The sequence below is a fragment of the Pelodiscus sinensis genome, chromosome 13, assembly GCF_052426305.1.
Source record: "Pelodiscus sinensis isolate ZL-2025 chromosome 13, ASM5242630v1, whole genome shotgun sequence".
Lineage (NCBI taxonomy): Eukaryota > Metazoa > Chordata > Testudines > Trionychidae > Pelodiscus > Pelodiscus sinensis.
The window spans coordinates 23,209,680-23,232,015 of record NC_143064.1 but is presented as its reverse complement, the minus strand read 5'-3'; the positions used below and the strand labels follow the sequence as shown (position 1 = coordinate 23,232,015).

Genomic DNA, 22,336 nt, shown 5'->3' with positions numbered 1-22,336 from the left:
CTATTTCATCTCCCTTTCATCTAGAGTGAACAAAGCTAAAAAAGAGTAATTAGCTTTACAATTTTAAAGTCTGCTGTAAAAGGTGACAAGTTGAAATGTGAAGGAAATGCGAGCATTAGTGTCAAAGGAAAAAAGTGATAAGCAATGTGTAACCTGAGTAACAGAGCCATACTCTTTGGGTTAATACACTAGCTGTAAAATGGACTCCATCTGGACAACCCAAAATGATTAAATTTTTCCTATAGAATATCACATTCTGTTTCTATTTGTTGAGTTTAAGAAACTAATATATTGTTTCCACTTCAAATGCTCTCTTCAAATGTCCAGAACTTCTATTTCAAAAACAAGACAAAATGCAGAGTCCTTATTCAAGAGTATATATGTGTCAAAATGAAAGATTTTAAGAAAGGGCCATTTTTGAGATAATCAAATGCAAAATAAACTAACAGCTGAAAAAATTCTTAGATATAATATAGCCTCCTCAATGTGTTAAAATAAATTTAAAAATGAGTCAGACATCTGAAACCAAGCCTGAGAAAAATCACCCGCAAATGTACTTTAGTGTTCTGCATACCTGACGACCACAGGATTTAGAACGAAACTAACATCCTTACCTAACAATACACACCTCTTATATTTTACATATCTGCTTAATGTCTGTACTTCAGTTTGAATCTCATAATATTCATGTGAAATAGATTTTATAGATGAGGTACAGAGAGACAGGATAAATAACTTGCTATAGGCTCCCCAGTGAGACTATGCCAGATGTTGGATTAATATGCAAGACTTCCTGGACCTGGGGCCCATATTCAATCCACAAGACCAAGATATTTTTCAAACTATAGAATTAGCATACAAATACTCAAGAACAAATACCTTAAGGAGTTTATTAATTAATTTTCTTAATGACTTTCATAAGCAAAAAAATAATTCTTCCTTCTGCAGATGCCTCTATCTCCAAATTAAAACATGAAAATATTACAGATGCTACACTAAGTTATACAACATGTTGTCCCACAAATACAAAAACTAGCTCAACAACTTACTTTATATTGATTTTGGCAAATCATCTGGAGAATTCAATTTTACATAAATTTATCCTTCCAGAGTATAGTACAATCAAATAACATCTTTAGACCCAATATTTCATACTGTCTTTAAAATGGAGTTTAGACCACAATATGTCAAATGTTGGGTTCTCTACAGAGAATATCCACAGTGATGAGCAGGAAAACTAGAGGTACTGGCAATGGGTTAAACTGGATTGAATTAAAGTTCACACCCATACTATTTGTAGCAGTAAGTGATATTAAGAAATTCTCTCCACAATCAAGATTTTGGAAGATACAGAAATTCTATACTAACCTTTATAAATAACAGGTTTATCTTTGTCAGTTTTGTCCCTGCTTGCCAGTTCCAGAAAATCTTCTATCAAATCCAGTGATATTAGAGACTGGCTAAAAACTAAACTGAAAGAGAAACACAGAAACAGACAACATTTTTCCACTAAAATTCAGTCAATACATTTAAATTTCTGTATTGTTTTGCTTTACTTCTCTTCCTTCACTCTGAACATGATCTTTAAAACAAACAGAGTATATGTCTTTGGAAGAGTTCTAGAACACTCTTCTGATAAAAATAAATTAAACACACACACACCTCTAACACAAATTGAGCTGTAGTTCTAAGCTCAAAGTAAGTGTTAAAGGGTAAACACTAAAGAAAGCTAAGTCAGAATAATATATTTAAACAAATTCATAAATAGATCTGTAATTTGACATGGCTTACACTTTATTCCCAAGCTCCTCTGCCATGCGAAGAATTTCAAAGAGAAGAACCATTTTCCCAGAATGTTCCAATACTTCAGCGTCTGCATCAGTGACAAAATCTTTGTACCAGTCTGGTGCTGGGCTGCCTGGGTTGGAAGAGGATGTGGCTTTACCTGTAGAATAAAAGTTCTATTAAGCTAAAAAGAATCTCCTTAAAATGATAAGACTTTTCCTAAAATGCAAACGTTTAAAGATCTCTAAGATATAGAAGACTGATCCCTTCAACTAAAAATTCTGCCAGTTAGTGGTATGGAATTAAAACAAAATTCAAAGACAGTAGTCTGCTATCCTTAGAGAATCACTATCTGTCCACTTTTTCTATGTACTATTTTAACATATAGCCTTGTCACCTGCCATTTACCAAAAGTAATATCCAGCATCTTCACCCATAGCTAATATTTGTTTCCTAAAACTCAAATTACAGATTTTACAAGAAAGGTATACTTATATATTCGATCATAAGCTGAATTGTTTTGGTAAAAAAATCAAGCTGTGAAAAGCAGAGCTCAACTTATGATCGGGTCATTGTGCTTCACATTTTTTTTCCACTGGGGGGGAGGGGGTCATCAAACCTCAATTCCCAGCCCAGCAGGGCAAACCTCTGGAACACTAGGATGTTTTATGTAACTGTTGTGTCTATAGCCGTGGTCACCAACCCGTGGATCATGATCGACTGGTTCATCACAAGGCCTCAACCAGTCTATCGCGAGGCGTTCTGGGACCCCCATTTCTCCCCACCCTCAAGAAGCCCCACTACCTACCGCCAGCAACAATGGAGGTTGTGGCAGCTTCCCGCTGCATGGACAGAAGAACTGAGCTGCACGTCACTTCCGGGGGTTCTGGAAATGTGCTGGTTGCTTCCTTGCCCCAGGTCTGTGGTGTGCCGGGAGCTTACTGGGGGAGTCCCCAAAGGCGCACACTGGGACTTCCCTTTTCTGCGGGAGGGGAGGTGTCGGCCCCAGAGGGGGCGTGTGCGGGAGCTTCCCTGCTCCGCAGGAGGCTCATGCCAGCCCCGGCGGGGGTGCCCGATGGGGCTTCCTTCCTCCGTGGGGGGGAGGGGGAGAGTGTCGGCCCCAGAGGGAGGCGCATGTGTGGCGTTCCCTGCTCCGCGGTGAGTTGGCCCCAGAGGGGACGTGCACAACAGGGGTTTCCCTGCTCCGTGGGAGGCGTGCGCCGTCTCCACAGGAGGCATGCAACAGGGCTTCCCTCCTCTGTGGGGCAGGAGGAGTTCTGGGAGGCAGCGGGTGCAGGGGAACCCAATTACTTCAAACTTCCTTCATAGGCCATATTTTTTAGACCTTTAATCATTTTTGTCGCTCTTTAGATTTTTTCCATTTTTCCTACATCTTTCCAGAAATGTGGTGCTCAGAACTGGACACAATACACCAGTTGAGGCCTAATCAATGCCAAATAGTATAATTACTTCTTGTCACTTATTTACAACATTCCCACTAATAAATCCCAGAATGATGTTTGCTTTTTTCGCAACAGTGTCACACTACTGATCATGGTCCACTATGATCACCCCCATCCCTTTCTGAAGTACTCCTTCCTGGAGTGTTGTTTCCCATTTTGTACATGTGCTACTGATGGCTCCTTCCTAAGTGAAGTACTTTGCATTTGTCCTTACTGAATCTCATCCTATTTACCTCAGTTTATTTCTCCAGTTTGGCCAAATTAAAAGCATATGCCTGTTAATGGTGTCATCCATATTTGCCTTAATTCTAATCTATAGTTGCTTAACAAAACAAAACAAAAAGCAAAGGAGGAGACAATTTTCATAGAATTATTAAAAATTGATATTGTGGTAATACTCAGAGGCCTTCACCAGGAAAGATCCTTTGTACTAGGCAATGTACAAGTACAGAATGCTTGACACAAAGTGTTTACATTTTGTTTTGGAACACAAATGTCTTCCTAATTTAAGTCTACATAATGTTATTCACTTGAGATTATAAATAACTATCTAATCTTCTATTTACACAAAAGCTTTTAGTTAATTTGTCACTTCTATACCCTAATAGCTGACTTCAGTCAAACTACAAGAAAGCAATGACAGATACTGTGGCAGGGTGTTGCCCTGCCCTGGCCCTGGCCCTTTAAGGCGCCAAGGAGCTGGAGGGAGGAGAGCCCAGCTGAGGTCCATAAGGAGGGGCCAGCTGAGGGCTATAAGAACAGCTCCTGGGAGGAGAATGAGCTACCTGCTTGCTGCTCTGGAGGAGAGAGCAGTTAAGACCTGACAGCCAGGGAAGAAGGAGGCTCCCTGGAGGAGGGCAGGACTGGGGAGGCTCAGGCAGGAGGAACCCAGGCTACATGGTCAGAGGCCTAGTGCTGCATAGGAGGCAGTCATGAAGGGGTACGACGAGCATAGGAGGCAGCCCTAAAGGGCTGGGCTGCATAGGAGGCAGCTGTGGTAGCCCTGGGGGAGGCTGAGCCAGGGAAGCCCCAGGCCATAAGTCCGGGAGGTAACCGGGCAGGCAGAGGCGCACCTGTGGCCAGGGAGTAGGGGCCTAGAGATCCTGTGGCCTGCCCGGAGGGGCTGTTAAGGGGCTGGCAGGGAACCTGAGGCCAGAATGGTGCAAGGGGAGCTAGGAATCCCAGAGAGGAAGAACTGGGGGGGGTTCCCAGGAGGAAGGAGGACCCTGAACTATAACAACATGGACTCTCCCCTGGAAGGGGGGGTGCGGACAAACTATGGAGTGGTCACTGCCGGAGGGTAGTGACCTGAAGAATACCACCACACCCAAAGGGGGTGCATCAGAGCAGCTGGCTACGTCTCTCCCAGGAGGCCACCCAGGAAGGAAGAGCCGGGCAAAAAGGAAAGTGAGTGAACCCACTACAATACTTTAGGAAAATTTGTCTCACTGTATTACTGTGCCAAAATAACAGCATCCCGAACAAAACAAGCACCATATGTTTAGCTCTAGATTTGACATTCAACAAGATTTGGTTGTGAACTACAGATTGAACCTCTCTTTTGGCACCCTTGGGACCAGACAGTTCCGAATGAGGGAGTTTTCCAGATCACAGGAGGTCAGTCTTTTCTAGAAACATTACCTACACTTCCACTGATTACAGAGGATATTTAGGGGTAAATTAGAGCTAAGTAACAGCACAGAACACTGAGAGCTAGGACTGGTGGCTATAAGCAAACTACATGGAGCTGTAAACAAACTTTATGGGGCCACGGGAAATGTGGCCACACCCATGAAAAATGGACATCTAACTAAAATTATGCCGGACCATGGATGTTTCCTCCCTTCCGTCGTGCTGCTAACCCAGCAGGGATTGGCAACCTATGGCACCCAACCAGCAGCATCACTGAGGGTAAGCAGCTGCTGCTGATGGTGGGCTTATGGAGGGTTGGGAGAAGAGGAAAATTGCAGGTCTCTGGCAGGGAACAGGGCGTAGAGGCCCACTGCAGGTGGGGGCCTGGACTGCAAGCTACCTCAGCTCCTGAGCCAACAGGCACCATGTGGCAGGCGGCTGCCAGAGTTTTAAAGTGCACTGCTCAGGCAGCACCGGGTTGGGGAGAGGCGGCAGTAAGGCCCATGGCAGGGGGGCAAAGGAGGCTACGGGACATGCCTGCTGCTGTGTTGAACCACTGTTTAGCATGCTGACCAATGCTGTCTCATAGCTCCCATGTACTTCCCGTCTTTCTGTCCCTCTTTTATGTTATACTTTGATTGTAAGCTCTTCATGGCAGGGATGTTTCAAGTAAGCTGTTAGGACACTGATTTGTCTCTTGTTGTTGACCACATACACAGTGGCTCTTTCATACACTAATAATGATATGACAGACTATTTAACTTTTTAAGGAAAAGTCATATGGCAGCAGGACAATATGGATGTTAAAATGTGTTTATTTGAGCAAACGTGTTGCAAGAAGCTGATGGTGGCTGGCAGCACTGAAAAGGATGTTGCAGAAATCTAGATGCAAGATGAAGCAGCCTGTGAGTGTTTTCTGAGTGGATAGGAAAGGCAGTAACTTTGAGATGTTATGAACAGGGAATGTGCAAAATTTAGATATTGCTTGGATGTGAGAAAGTAGAGGATGAATTTAAGTTAGGGGTAGGCAAAATCAAGCCCGGAGGCCAGTTCCAGCCTGCCAAGCATGTCTCTTCGGCCCACCCAGCTGATTAGCAGAGTGTACATAATTATAGCTGGGAGTGCGTGTTAATCTGCCCCTCCCCCCACTTTCCTCTGTCCTGCACCAGAGAGGATTCTCCTGCTAGTGGGGGGGGGGGGAGGAGGAGGAGGAGGAGGTGTCCAGGGAAGAGAAGAGGAAGATCTAAAGGAGAGGGAAATGCTGAAGTCGAGGTATTTCCCTTGCCCCTGTACCCCATCTCTGCAGAGCAGGGGTTGGGAATATAACAGAGCTACTCCAATCTGAAACGTGTGGTAAGTGACTCAGGCTATATCTAAACTGCAGGCTTCTTTTGAAAGAAGCTTTTTTCAGAAGAGATCTTCTGAAAAAACTTCTTCCGAAAGAGCGCCCACACACAAAAATGCATCGAAAAAGAGATGCACTTTTCCGAAAAAGAGTGTCCAGACTGACTGGACACTCTCTCGCATAAAAGGCCACCCAGAACCGTTTTAGGTCACCAGTTGCTTCCGAGTGCTGGTACCGGAGCCTTGCAGAGACGCACTTCAAGAGACCGCCCTCTGGACAGCTGTCTCTCTGCTTCTGCTGCATGCTTGCCTACCTCTTCGAAGGACAGCAAAGCTCTCGGAGTGCCTGCTGTGGTTGCCCTGCTTTTTTGGATACTTTTCCTCTTGGTGCCACATGGCCATGCTGCAGTTATGGCAGCACTTTTTGTCAGCTGCCTTCCTGGTCCTGCATGAGCTCGACCCCGAGCTCATTCTGGGGACCCTCTCCCTGGGTGCGAGAGCTACACTCTGGTAACCACAACCCACTGTGAAGAGGCATTTCAGGAGGCTTGACACCAATTCGGACTGATGGGACCAGCTGGTCATGGAGCAGTGGGATAACCAGCAGCAGCTCCAAAACTTCTGCAAGTGGAAGGCCACCTTTTTGGAGCTGTGTGTCTGGCTCGCCCCTGCCCTCCAGAGATGCAACACCCTGCAGGCCCGCCATCCCCTGGAGAAGTGGGTCGCAATCACCCTCTGGAAGCTTGCTACCTTAGACAGCTACCAGTGGGTGGGCCCTCCTCATGGAGGTACGGCACTTTGGGGCTGCAGTCCTTGCACCAATGGGAAGGGGGGGGGGGGAGAAGAGAGTCCTGTTAAAGGGGCACCTGCGGGAAAGGGGGGTTGGGAGTGGGGGAGGAACCGCACCCCTGGGGGGTTGTGCTGTCCCGCCCTCACACAGCCCTGCTGGGGAGCAGCCTTCATAGGGTGTGGCTCCTGGAGTGTTTGAGGGGGGTGGACAACCCCCAAGAGCTCAGGCACTCCCTTTCATTCTCTGTTTCTTTGTCTCTTTCTGCAGGTTGTGAGGGTCATTAACTCGATCCTGCTGCGGAGGATCATCTGCCTGGGAGACTTGGATTTGCTGCCCTGGGGTTCCCAAACTGTGGGGGAGCGACTGATGGGACCCACATTCCCATCTGTGCACCGGAGCATCAAGTGGCCCAGTACATCAATCATAAGGACTACTCAACCGTGTTGTAGACCCTCTTCTACCACCATGCACTGTTCACGGACATTTTTGTCGGGTGAGGCATATGATGCCCGCATCTTCAGGAACTCTAGCCTATGCGGGAAACTGGAGGTGGGCACATTCTTCCCCCGCCGTGACTTTGTGGTTGGGGACGTGCAAATGCCATTGTGCATGGTGGGGGACGTGGCTTACTCCCTGATGCCGTGGCTAATGAGCTATACACAGGTCACCTGGACCCCAGCACTGACCAATTTAATGCCCACCTCATTAAAGGTGGAGTGCGCCTTTGGGCACCTGAAGGAGCAGTTCAGGTGCCTGCTGAGCCGCCTGAACAGGGGGGGAGCACAACATCTGGAGGTGGTCGCAGCATGCTGTGTCCTCCACAAGATTGTGGAGAGGAAAGGGGAGGCCTTCCTCCCGGGGGCGGGGGGGGGAACAGATGGTGGCAGCGAGAGACAGGCTTTCCAGCAGCCGCAGACAGATGCCATCCGCCAGGCCCATCAGTCGGGGGTGCACATCCAGGAGGCCCTGAGGCAGAGGTTCTCTCAAGCACCCCTGTAACTCTCCCCAGGGCCTCCCCAATAAAGGCCTCTGGCTTGCAGCCCTATCCCTTCCCCACCAAAACTCCTCCCTTCACCCCTTCCCTGACCTCTCAATAAAAACACCTATTTGATTTTTAACAAAATGAAGTCTGTATTGATATTACATTAAACAAAAGGGTGCAGGGGGAGAGGCGCTCAACCTGGGGGGGGACAGGGACCTCGTTGGAATAGGTATCAAGTGGGTCCAGGGACTGCAGGAGGGGGAGCTGGAGTGGGGTCACGGATGACAGGGGGAGGGTGCATAGACATCACCGGGGGAGGGAGCAGAAGCACCGCATGGGGGGCAGGTTGAAGGGGAATGGGCATAGCAGGGGGCAAGGAGGGTGGAAGCCAGGAGCAGCAGTATCAGACGGGTGTGCCATCATGCACAACATGATGGCACACATGTTGCCACACTGCTGCATGAGCTGGTCCCATGCGCTGTTCCACCACTCAGCGTCATCACGTATCTTCTGTGCCAGGGTCTGCTGCATGTCGTGCAGGATGCTGACATGCTGGTGCATGAGGTCTTCCTGGACACTGGCGAGTCTTCAGGTCCTCCAGGCTCTGGCGGCTGGCTGCGGTGGTGTGGCTCTCCCCTCAATCCCAGCTGGTCTGGCTGTGAAGAACACAATGAGGGAGAGATGGTCAGTCATCCATGCAGACACTGTCCCTGAGGCCATGCCCTTCTCTGTGAGCAGCAACCAACAGTCCTCGGCCCAGAAGAGGGGGATGTCCTGGGAGCAAGGCCATGTGTAGCCTGCACAGTGGGCCGTGCCTCATAGGGGCCCCAAGGTGCCCAGGGGACCATACTTCCCACCACCACAACTCCTCCAGCACATGGACCAGCAGGCAAGGCAAGTATCTGCCCACAGTGATAGCCCCAATGGGCATCAGAGGAGCTGGGAGCAGCCTGGCCCTCCCTGGTGTCTGTACACACACCTAGGGCTTACAGCACGGTTGGCGGGAGCGGGTGGTGCCTTGCACATGCAGGCATGCCCTCATGCTGTGTGTGGCATTCCTTGGGGTGTCTGGGATTGTCATGGCAGGTACTGGGAGTATGCCCTCCTCCCCCTACGTGTGGCAGGATGTGTGTGGCCTCCCCTGAGCCTGGCAGCAGGATCCTGCCTGTGATCGGGGCAGCCTGCTGCGTCTGTGTGCCACACTAACACTGCACATGGTTGTACGATGTCCAGCCCAAGCGACACTTGCCCCCCGCCCCGTGTGTGCCTGCCTCCCCTGCCCTGTGTGTGTGACAAAGCGAGAGTACTCACCTGAAGATCCCTCCAAGGCAGCCTGGGAGACGTCCTGGCTGACCAGCAATGGCTCCAAGGACAGCGATGGTCTCCTTCTCCCCCTCTGGCTGGCTCTGGACCTCCTGCTCTTCGTTCACCATGACCCCTGGCCAGGCAACAATGGGGTCTCGAGGCTGGAGTCCATGATGATGGGTTGGGAAGATGTTTCCCCACCCCACCCCAGGATTTGATGTAGCTCCTGATAATAGTGTGCCCCTGAACACTCCTGGGGCTGTTCCCTGAAAGGACCATTAAGGTTGCGGGGGGGCTTGAGACTCTTCCATGGGTGGTATGTCCTGTGGCAGGGAGAGCCATGCTGTAAGGTGCTGCTCTCAGGCCAGCTTCCTGCCACAAGGCTTGTCCAGGGTGCCCTCATCTTTAAGAGGGGCCAGGAAAAAGGAATTAGAGTCCTGATTCCTTTGGACAAAATGTTCACCAGGGCACCTCTGCTATTTTCTGGAGGCCTCTTCTTTTGATAAAAGCCTCTCCTCCCTGTCCACACACATCTTTTTCCAAAAGAGCTCTTTCGGAAAAAGGCTTTTTCCTCATAGAAAGAGGATTACCAATGCTGGAAAACCCCTCCGTTCTTTCAATTTTCTTTCACAAGAACGCGATTGCAGTGTGGATGTAATGCAGGTTTTGTCAGAAAAACAGCCATTTTTCTGAAAAAAAATCTGTAGTGTAGACATACCCTCAGAGGAATTAAAAATGGGGGAGGGGGGAAACAACAGAGCAGGGCAGATTTCCCTTAAGGAGACAGAGCATGGCTTCTCTCAGAAACTTACCCAGCAAACACACCATGACACATACACAGCTGCATACACTCAATCTGTGTCGAAGTCAGTCAGAGAGAGAGAGAGAGAGTGTGTGTGTGTGTGTGTGTAGCCCTAGCTCCAGCCCCACGCCCTCTATCCGAGGCCTGGAGCAGGCACACAGCCACATATTAAAACTCATGAAGTGCCCCGCCTCTCCCCCCACCCCGCCGTGAAAATTATTGCCCACTCCTTATTTAAGTCCAAATGAATGAGAAAGGAGTTACTCAGGAGGACTTGGGGCAAGAGATCTGATGAAGAGCTCTATTTAAACTAGTCATGTGGCACCTTATAGACTAACTGAAGTCTAGGAGCATAAGCTTTCGTGGGCAAAGACCCACTGCTCCAACACTTCAGTTAGTTTATAAGGTGCCACAGGACTCCTCGCCGCTTTTGCAGATTCAGACTAACACGGCTACCCCTCTGATATTTAAACTAGGTGAAGCTTCAGCTGACAGTTAAACATACATGAGGAGATGTCCAAGAGACGTTAAGATTGGTTGGACAGAAGGAGGCACATCTGGGACAGAGGCAGATCTGAGAGAAAAAAAGTATAGCAGGAGAAATGATGGTGAACAAGGACAAAGCCCTGTAGGACAAAACAGAAAACTGGGGGCAGTGATGAGGAGGATTCTCCAAAGGATATGCGGATGCAGCAAACAGAGAAGGAGAGCAGTCACAGAAGCCCAGGAAAGATAAGTTTTCAAGAAGAACTTTTTGGCCAATGGTGTTAAAAGCAGCTGACAACTCAAGGACACATATTAGTTCAGACCTTTGGCTAGAAAGAGGACAATTGAGATACTGGCAAGAATGGAGCGCAAGGGTCAAAAAGTGGACTGGAGAAGAATTCCATAGACTGTAAGCAGCACTTTCAAAAGTTCAGAGATTGAAGGATGAAGGGAAAGGGGGCAGTACTTGGAGCCACACAGTTCAATTTAAATTCTGACAGCTGCCTGCTCACGTGGCAGCTGCCAGTGGAATGCTCAAGAGCTGGTGGCATGTGAGGAAGGCCTTACCCCCCCCGGCCTGTGCTGCATGGAGTCGGCAGGGGCCAAAGCCTGAAGGTGGGGGGGTGGGCTTAACCCCTGGCCTGTGCAGCAGGGAGCCAGTAGCATGGGGAAGGGGGAGCAGGAGGAGGCCATGCAGCTGTGGGCAGAGGGAGGGGCTGCGGGACGCAGAGTGACGCACGACGTCACACACATCCTCCAGGAAAAACCTTTTTAAAGCATAGTAAATTAATTGCCAATGTATATATTGTCCACATATAAAAGGACCACCACCCTTTTACAACTGTATTTTAACCACAACTGTTTATAAAAACACGGGAGCACATAAATTCACAAATTTATTTAAAATTACGGATTCGATTTCATTACCGAAGAGTTTCAGAGGGGTAGCCATGTTAGTCTGTAACTTTAAAAACAATGAGCAGTCCCTGTCGCACCTTAGGGCACATCTACACTACAGAGAAGATCAAAGCTGTTGCAGTCAATCTTCCAGGGTTCAAATATGCAGGTCTAGTTAAGACATCTTATTCAAACTGAGAGGGGCACTTCTGTTGATGCCAGTAGCCCTGCTTCCACGAAGTGTAAGGGAAGTCGAAAGGGAGAGTGTTCTCACTTTGACTTCCTGTAGTGTGGACAGCGCCAAAAGTCAAGTTAAGCTACATTAATTGCATAGCTGAAATCGATATACCTGAAGTTGTGTATCTTAATTTGACCTTATCCTGTAGTGTAGTCATACCCTTAAAGACTAACAAAAATATGTATGTAGCATCATGAGCTTTCATGGGCAAAGCCCCCGTCCTCAGAAGGCATCGCCTTCTAGTAACAATAAAAAGATTAATGAGCATCTGAGGAAATAGCTTTTGCTCACTAAAGCTCCCTCTCAATAGAGAGAGACAGAGACAGAGAGGTAATTTATCTAGGAAAAGTTATTAAGCCCCTAATCAAAATGTTCACTTACAAAAGACTCTCATCACTCAGCCAAAACAGAAAACAAGGTTTTTTAAAAACTATTTGAAAGTGAAATCTACAAGTGCATGCACGTAGAACAACAATCTCAAAACAGACACTTTATTCTAGCTATTACAGCCATTTGCTAGCTGAACATTTAAATCAGATTCCAGATGCATCAATGATTATGCAGACTATTATTGTTTCTAATCTTTCTGTTCAGATTTCCTCACAGACCCCCTTTAGAAGGTGAAAAGTAACATCTTTCTCTATCATCCAGCAGCACTGTTCATCTCTAAATTCTACTTTGACTTGACCTTAAGTTTTACAATAAAGCAGTTGGTTTGTCTCACCTAAAGCAGACTTACAATGTATTTTGTTTAAAAAAAAAAAAGTATTTGTTAGTAGCCGAGTCATAACACAAAAGCTTACCTATAGATATTTTAGAAAATGAAGCCTATTATGACAAGTATATCTATATTAAGGTCTGGGTTTTTTTTTGGGGGGGGGGATGAGTGGGGGATATGACTTTATTTAACTGATGACTCACCAGTTGTAACCGGGTATAGTGTAAACATGTATTGCACTCATTTCCAGCTTTGTCAAGATCTCCTTTTTTCAAAATGATGCAGCATCATATCCAGGTTTATGTATGTATGATACTCACCTTCCTCTGACTTTGCTGCCAATGGAGGGTTGTTTACAAGTTCCTCTGTATTTCCTTCTCCTCCCCCACGGGATCTTGAATTCCAGACTTTAATCACTTCAACATCATTATCACTTCCACTTCCGCTTGAGCTACTATCTTTCTTCACTTTTTTCCCCTTGGATTTTTTTTTCCTAGAAACATAACATAACGTATGTTCACTATTTAAAAATCTGCTGGTGAGAGACCCAACAGTTGTAACAAAAACAAAAACACAATACCACCCCAAATATTGCTTAAATTTTTGTAACCTTAATAACAATAAATCTAACAGAATTTAAGTTATTCATATATTTTTCACGCAGAAAAGCTTAATTTACTTAGCATAATCATCAGAGCTTAAACTCATTGAAGTTTCATCTGAATCTGAAGCTATGAACTCATCCAAACTGTCTTCATCAAAGTAGCCCTGAAAAACAAAAATACATATTTAAGTACTATCATCTAGCCTAATGCCTCTATTGAACAATTAATCTGCCTATTCCTCATTAAAACAAATGAAGAGTTCAGTGAAAGAGCAACATTTCAAAATGTTCCAATAATGAAAAAATTTCAAGAAAAACAAAATACTGGTCATAAGTGAAACAGAGAACAAAAATCACTGTACCCCAAAGTGAAAGAAATTTCCATTAATTCACAAATACTCTAACCTATCATTTGTCACATCTTATTTGGAAAGTTTTCCATGGAGCCAGAAGTATGTATTTTGATGCATCATTTACCTTATTTTCTTTACTAATATAGTCCAGCTGTAAACACCAAGGGTGAGTCCAGATTCTGCTTAACATCTGGAAGTCCTGGAAGAGCTTAGCTCCGGCTTTGCCTCTTCCACCTTCACTGCTACAACCTACACCTGACAATAAAGTTCAGATTATAGAATGAAAGCTTGAAAAAAGTTTGTTTTCCCCTATGAACACCACATTTGTTTAGTATAGTGTGTTCTCTCCATGTGCACATCTCAGTGTAATTTCTTTTTTGCAGAGGTAAATCACTAGGCCCTGGTCTAGACTAAGCAGTTATTTCGAAACAACAAGTGGAGCATCCACACAACCAAGCCTGTTATTTAAAAATAGTTATTTCAAAATAGCAGTAGTGTGGACACTCCACTGCTGCTATTTAGAAATAACTACACCACAGAGTCATTCAAAGTAATTGCTCCCCAATACTTCCTGAGGCTCTAAGTCGAAACAGAACATCCATATTAAGAGAGCTTGCCATGGACTAATTTTGAGGCTTCCCTGTAGTGTGGGCACATTATTTCTAAAGAGTTATTTTGGAAGTTATTATTTCAAAATAAATTATTTGAAATAATTTCCTACTGTAGACATGCCCGTCGCTACAGGATTTTTTTCAAATTAAACTGATCAAAATTAGATTCCCATCTCTTTCTTGAAAATGAGTTACATGATAGCATTTTTTACAAAGGAGCTCATTCTCTCCTCAATGGGAGTTCATATAAATCCCAGTGAAAGGGCACTTACATCTCCAAGTCTGTAAAAGCAATTTTTTATAAAACCTAAGATCAGTATAAATATTATGTTTTGAAGTTTCAATTAATTCAAATCAGTTTAATGTAAGTATTTCCTTGCACATTTTGTAATTTTTGTTATAACTAGGTTTAAGTACCTGGTCTATTTTCATTGACCAACCTGAATTTGTTGCAAAAAGTGAACAGCATTTGTGGTTAACGACTGAAAAAAAAAAAAAAAACCCTTATTTTTAATAGCCTAAAGCAAGGGTGCCCAACCTATGGCCCACCAAAGCATTTCCTAAAGGCCTGACGCCTGTTTCAACAAAATATACTAATAGACAACTCATTAGCATTAATCAGGTTTACATGAGTTTATTGTTTTTTGCCTGTTTTCTATAGTGCACATTATATGCACTGATGCACATTTTATGCATCGTCTTTCTCTGTATTTAAACAGGTTGTTTCTATGTACAGTATTGTCTATTTAGATATACAGAACAGAATCTGTTGGCTCATGCAACGTTGCTCCTAGGTTCATGTGGCCCTCCTGCATAATAAGGTTAGATCTAAAGCAGCGTTTCTCAAACTGGGTCCATGGACCCCACTAAATAACTCCTCCCCATCTCCCTCTCCCTCCCAACACCTCCCACTAGGGTTCCCTGAGGATGCAACACTGGTAGGGAGGAGGAGGAACAGGGACTTTGGCTCTCTGCTCCAGCCCAGAGCCTGGATCTCCTCTGACACAAACTACTTTCCAGAGCCTGCACACCCCCCTCCTGTACCCCAAGCCCCTACCCAAGCTTGGTCAAAATGAGTGAAGGAGTAAGAGCGAGCGAGCGAGCGAAAGGGGATGGGTCATCAGCGAAGGAGGCAAGATAAGGGCTGAGGAGTTGGGCCCCCTAAAAATCAGAATGGGGATCATTGGTTTGCTAAAGGTTTGAGAACCACTTGCCTAAATGGATGTCAAAGAAACACTGTTAACTTGAAGTTCTTGAGAATAATTTTGTATTTATCTGTATAGTGAGGCCCGTTTTAAACAAAATAATTGGAAAAACCATACATTTTCTGAATTGCAAAAATAAATGCCTGTGGGTGAGCTAGACTCTAAAGCTTATTCAAGATTCAATCAACAGGCTATAGAAGAATGTAATAAAATGAAGGCATAATGGAAAGTATGATAGCAAGCTGCCTTTTGCCACACTACCAAGAATTATACTTCAGTTATTTCAATGTAATAATTATTCTTTTATGTTCCAAATTAAATAAAAAAAATAAAGCTATGATAGATGGGATAGTTCTCATGGAAAGAGTTGCTACAAAAGTGCTCAGACCAGATGGACTAACTCCAAGTTATAGAAACAGAAAAGAGCACCACCTCTAAAATCTATCAAGCAATTAACAAAAATTACTACATTACCATATTAATGAAAATTAGAAAACATTTTTATTATCTGGAATAAAACCTAACTTTCAGATTGCATATTTTAGTGGCAACTTGTGCCACCATTTGAAAGTACTTCAATAAAACAATTAGCTTATTACTTTTATTTGTATTTGCAGGCAAAAAGATCCCACTAGTAGGATTCAGTTTTCAGATATTTAACTAATACAAATAAAAATTTACTTAGTTGGAAATGCTGGAATACCAAGCAAACACAGAGTGGCACTTAACATAGGTATCAGTCAAATGAGTCAGAACAGCGGTGAGGAGCATGTATCTCACTGGGGTTCCATCGGCAGCCCATGGACTCCCTATCTGCCCCCCAACCTCCACATCCCTCTCGCACAATTGGGCACTGGAGCCCTCCCAACACTTCCAGAGTGCCACAAAACGCCTGATTCCCACTCCCTCCAAGAGCTGGAATGCAAATCAGCTGTTTGTAGCTGTTCAAGCTCTGGGAGGGAAAGGGAAGAGTTGGGACAGAGTGAGAATTAGGCAATTCATGGTGCTCCTAAGCGCTGGGAGGGAGGAGGAGCAGCAGTTAAGTGCAGGGGTGGGGTGAGAATCAGATAGGGGGTCTACGGGCCATATGCAGCTCACTGAGACAAAGGAGGGCCACTCGTGCATCCCACTCACTAATCTTGGGTGCCCACCACTGGCTTAGAAGGTAGCAATATAGCTGAATATTAACAAGGAAGACTCAAGATCTAGAAAGAGTTGTGACACTATCAGCCCTTAAATGTGCTGGAAAGATGTAGTCCCTATTTAAAAAAACCAAAAACTCTAAAGATTTGTCATAAACATGGTACATCCCTAAGGCATGATTAAATGCTCACTGAAATACATAGGAACCTTTCTATTGACCTCAATGGGCACTGGATCAGGCTGTTTGCTTACTATCAGCTACAAGGTAAAAGGTGTGCAAATAATTGCTGTACAGTAAACAAATAAGGAATTCTTCAGTGGCAGTACAGAATGAGAAGATTCTAATGGATTAGTCATACTGGGTTATTTTTTTCTGTCAGTCTGTGCCCCATTAGATACATATTAGGGATGAAAAAGGTTGACCGGTTAGCATTAGGCTTACTGGCATGCTGACCCAGTAATCAGTTAACCAGCCCTGCTCAAACCTGGCAGCAGGCTGCACCCAGCCAGCAGAACCCTGGCTACAGTAAGCTGGAGCAGCCCCAGCCAGGCTGCAGCAGCCCCCAGTAGGCTGGACAGCGGGACCCCAGCCACAGGCAGCCCCTACCTGAAGCATCTTCCGCCACACCTGGCAGGCAGGATCTCTGCCTCACAGAGGCCCCCGATGCTCTGCACCAGCCCTCTAATGGTTAACTGGTTAAACTATTTAATTTTATTCATTAAACTAGTTAGCTGTTTTATCAGGTATTTACATCCCTAATACATATTGTAAGGATATATATTTTTTGTAACTTGGTAGGTTAAAACACAGTTTATACCAGGAAACCTGAACATTTCCAAACAAACAAACAAACAAACAAACAATGTATAAGAAGCCAGCAAAAGTTTTGAAGAACTCGAAAAACTACTTCTATTGCTCTGAGAGAAAATACTTGTTATGGGGAAGAAAATACTTGTTATGGGGAAGCAGCATGTTTTACCTACTGAGCTGCTTTGATAAAAAAAGCTGACTTATTTTTAAGCTCACTACTAACTTTAAGAGGAGAGGCATCTGGAACGTTGCAGTAAAACAGAATACACATATATTTTCCTTCACTGAATTTATATAGGTGAGACACAATATAAAACAGACTAAGTTATAGGCTTGGTTTGTGATAAGCTCTACAAGACTACTAAAACAAGACTATTAAAAACTCCGGTCATCTGAAGAAGTGGGCTATGCCCACGAAAGCTCATGATACCATCTACATGTTTTATTAGTCTATAAAGTGCTACTGGGCCTTTTATTTTTTTTTTTTTAATTAAAACACCGTGTGTGTTCTGCTTTCAAACACACTCATGTAGATTTTTTTTTAAATTAAGTTTTTACTGCTTATTCAAAAAAACTAAAAAAAGAGCTTTTGGGTTTTATACCTGCCATTTTTATAAATGAAATGACCAACACCGGTCCATGACGACTATTTAAATTAGCATTTAAACTGAAGAAAACAGCCCACAAAGTCTGAAAAAAACTCTAGCTAACACACCAAAATACTACACCCAACTATAATCGAAGCAAGTAAGACTAAACTGAGAATATCTTAGCCAAGTTCAACATCTGCTGTAAATTACAATTAGATACAAAATAAAATTACATTTATTTAATCCTTTTCTTAAATTAAACTTGGAAGGGTAAATGCAATAACAAAACATCATGGGCAGTCACCGCAGCAGTAATGTACAATCAATTTAAACCGTTCAACATTCTTTAGCCTATTTAATGTTAAAAAGATTAAATTAATACATTTGCATAATGGACTAAGTAGCAGTTCTCAGAAAAATGTACGCTAGATTATTCATTAGATAAAAATATGACTGCATCATAATCATCATGACTCCATATATTCTGCAACTACAGAATTTAACAAAAAGAATATTTCATTAACATGAAGTAGTGTTGCTACAGAGTTTAGGAGCTGTTGCTGTACAACTTCAGAGCTGCTGCGGTCGAATTTTGTCCAGCCGGGCCATGCAGAACACATAAGGCCTTGGCTATCTACTTCAATTCCCACTATTGATGGTAAATACAACACTATCACTTTAAAAGTGCTGCTGACATTCAGGTCTTGCAAGATGCTGAACTACAACTACCAAGAAAACCATCAATGTTTTAGAGTCAAATGCACAGCAGTTCATCTCTCTTGAACATGCTTTTGCTCAAGATGTAAGATTTTTCAATTCAATAAGTTTATGTATGGCCTCACATCTTCTAAAATACTAAGAAAGTTAAAAATTACAAGGGCAGACTGGTCCTAAGACATCAGTGAAATCTGATGACAAACTAAAGTTTTTTCACACCAGAGCAGTGGGATGTGGAATGAGACAGAAAAGACAACTGCGTATCATGTGTTCAAAACATGAAATAAACAAGTATTGCTCTGGGAACAAAGGTACAATGCAAGATTCTGAAATACACTTGTGTCACTGCACCTCAATTCTGAGTTTCTCTTGTGCCAACCTTTGTGGTAACTGCTACAATGTAGGGGACAAATTAGGTCTCAGATGAGATAAACTAATTTTCTCTAGAAACAAATTGAGGTTTCCAGATTTAAGGACTTATTTAATAATCCAAAGTCTCCTTGAAAGAATGTTTTTGCTTAAAGAGTACCAGCTATTAAATGACATAATGAATGAATTACTTAAAGTTATATTTTTGGGAAAGAAAAGAAAGGAAAGGAATAAAGAATCACAAACAAGAACTATAAGTATTCGTATTCTTCAATAAATATTTAGTTATATGTAACCCAGTCTTTAGCAAGTTCAAGTTTAAGTGCCAAAGTGAACTCCTATAGCAAACCAAAGGGACCACTTGTAGCGTGTTATGAATACATGGGAAAAAACCTGATTAAATGATGACTAATCACATTACCCAACAATATTTGAGTTACCTACCCGTCAAGTGATCCAGGTAGTACTGATAGAGTTTACACTGAATAGGTGTCATTCTAACTGCTAGAACATATTCATATTTTGGTGGCAGGAACTTTGTTAATGCTGTATAATCTTTCCTCTGTAATTTTACAAAAGGACGTTAGTCAAACAGATAAGCATGTATAAAGCAAGTGGATTATCAGTTTAAAAAATGTTTGTACTGTTACACCTTAAAAGACAAAATGTACCATCCCTAGGATGTTTTCCCACTATAAAGGAAAATATATAAATACAGACTGAAAGCCATCTAAACCAGCCCATCTGCACAAGACCATTTCATCTAGTATATCTGGTTACACACTATATTTTTCACTCGCACGCACACACGCACACAAAATTTAGGGTTCTGCTTGTCAAATGCAATTTCAACAGCTGTTTCCAGTGACTGCTTCTCTTCAGCATAGTTATCCTTGTTAAAATCTGGATAAATGAATCCCAAATCACAGTGTTTGTATTAAGGACACAGATTGTGACTCCAGAGGGAAGCAACTAATGAACGGAGGGGGGTTGTGTTATTCATGATTTTTTAATTGATTTTTGATTGTTGATGCTATTTCTAATCCTTTTCCTCATTCACTTTCCTTGAATTACTGCTTCTCTCTATCTGCCTCCTCAGAATGATGGATGTTGACAGTTTGGGTGCTGACCACTGACCAGGCATGGGACATCTAATAATGCTTAAGTGTTAAATTATTTGAGTATTAAGATTTTCATAGTTGCTCTCTTCCTTCTTTCTGATATCTTCATCTGCTTCCTCTTTTTTCATCTCTTTTGATTCTCTCAAATGGAAACAGTTCTAAGACATTTCTCTATGGACCAACACCTTACTATCCAGTTTTAGGAATCAGTAAAAGGCAAGCTGGTTTTTAAGTTTAAATTCAGATTATTTTTTAACTGAAGAACGGATATCCTACCCTATAATATAAATTACTTGTCCAGTAAGTCAGGAAAGAGAATTACTCACCTTGTGCAGTAACGGTGGTTCTTCGAGATGTGTGTCTCTGTGGGTGCTGGTGTGTCCTCACAATGGCGATCGGAGATTTTTCTAGCAGTGTCCACCATGCCGCACACACACTGTGACACCCCTTTGTGCTGTTAAGTGTTTGTTAGACACGTGCGCAGCCTCTCCGTTGTTTCTCTACCTGTGCTAGTACAGCATGGGGCTCCAAAGCAGGGGAAGGATAGAGCGTAGTGGAGCACCCACATCTCGAAGAACCACCATTACTGCACAATGTGAGTATCTCTCTCTTCTTCGAGTAGTAGTATCCCTGTGGGTGCTCCACTCTGAGTGACTATAAAACAGTAGTCAGATCTTGGAGGCTGGTTTGGAGCCCTGTTGTCATCACCAAGGATAATACAGCCATAGAGGATGCGATGGAGGATGCCAGAGTGTAATGTTGTGCGAACGTGTGCTCTGATGACCAAGTGGTTGCGTTGCAAATGTCCTGGAAAGGTACATTCTTGAGGAAGGCAGTTGTAGAAGACATGGCCCTGGTAGAACGGGCAGTGATTGTGCTAGGTGATTCTTTGTTATGGATGGTGTAACATATGTGGATGCATGAAGAGATCAACTTGAAGATCCTCTGAGAAGAGACAGCCTGTACTTTGGATCGTTCCCCGAAGCATAGGAAGAGTCTAGGAGATATTCACCAGGCTCTTGTATGATCAATGTACAACGCAAGAGCTCTACAGATGTCGAGGGTGTGCCATGCCATGTGTGATGGATTAGTGTGTGGCTTGGGGAAAAACGCAGGTCAGTGTAGCGGTTCATTGACGTGGAAGAAAGAGAATTTTTGGGAGGAATTTAGGATGAGGCCGAAGTGTCATTCTGTCTTCGCTGAAAATTGTAGTGGAGGGGAACGGAGGTCCACCATTAGGGCTGCAATTTCACCTACTCTCCTGCTGGAGGTTATTGCGATTAGAAAATTGACGTTCATAGATCAGTATGTCCAAGGGCAGGTCGCCAAGGGCTCAAGGGCAGCTTTGTCAGGCTCTTAAGTACATGCTTCAGGTCCCAGATAGGAAGTGGTGGGTGAACACATGGAAAGGTGTTTTGTAGACCAGTGAGGAATCTTTTGGTGACTGGGTTCAAGAGGAAAGAATCACCTTCAGTGGTGCAATGGGAGGCTGCAATAGCAGCTGCGTGAACCTTGATAGTACTTATACCTTAAGGAGTCGGGTCTGGCTCTAAGAGGTAGTCCAATAGGAGTGGGAGGGGGAGGGGCGGTTTCAAGGGGCATAGTGAGAGTAGAATAACGGTGTGTCCCATTTGATGGAGAAAGCATCCCCAAGGGAGTGCTTCCTTAAGACAGCTCTGGAGCAGTAAAGATGGCATTTGCAATTGTTCCTGGTCGCAAAGAGGTCTGTATCTGGCTGACCCCGTTGACGGAACACGTAATTGAGGGCTTGCGTGTCTACCTCCCATTCATGTTGGTCATAGAACTTGCAGCTGAGGGCATCTACTATAACATTTAGCACCCCTAAGAGGTAAGTGGCAATAGGGATAATCTGGTGCACAAGGCACCAGTCCCATAATTTGAGAGCTTCCAAACAAAGGGACGGGTATCATGCACTGCCTTGCCGATTGATATAATACATACAAGTGGTGTTGTCTGTCATAATGTTGATAGTCTTGCGTGCTATGTGATTTAAGAAATGCTGACATGGGTACTGCACCGCTCACAGTTCTAAAAGGTTGAAATGGAGCGTTTGCTCTGTAAAGGACCATTTGCCTTGGGCCGTGAGGGTTCCTAGATAGGCACCCCATCCCATGAGTGATGCATCGGTCATCATGGTAAGTATAGAGTTCAGTTGATGGAATGCTCCAGTTAAGATGTTGTGTGGATTTGTCCACTAGTGCAAGGAATTGAGGACCCGTGGCAGAATGATAACTGACTTAAAGAGCATGTCTCGGGACAGGGTGTAAAGTATGGCAAGCCACGAGTGAAGGCATCTCATGTGGAGCCTTGCCAGCTTGACGACGTAGGTTGTGGAGACCATATGGGTCC

The 22,336-nt window shown here is 44.1% G+C and overlaps 1 protein-coding gene across 7 annotated transcripts in view; it reads right to left on the bottom strand.

Moving 5' to 3' along the window:
• ATRX (ATRX chromatin remodeler) overlaps positions 1-22,336 on the bottom strand; it is a 203,891-nt gene that overhangs the window by 49,371 nt on the left and 132,184 nt on the right. For all 7 annotated transcript variants that reach the window (XM_089781856.1, XM_006136187.5, XM_006136189.5 and 4 more), the window contains 6 exons: positions 19,290-19,407; positions 13,524-13,654; positions 13,122-13,210; positions 12,763-12,935; positions 1,792-1,945; positions 1,369-1,472 (listed from right to left, as the gene is read on the bottom strand). In XM_089781856.1, the coding sequence (XP_089637982.1) occupies positions 1,369-1,472; positions 1,792-1,945; positions 12,763-12,935; positions 13,122-13,210; positions 13,524-13,654; positions 19,290-19,407 (769 nt within the window). The remainder of the gene's footprint in view (positions 1-1,368; positions 1,473-1,791; positions 1,946-12,762; positions 12,936-13,121; positions 13,211-13,523; positions 13,655-19,289; positions 19,408-22,336) is intronic.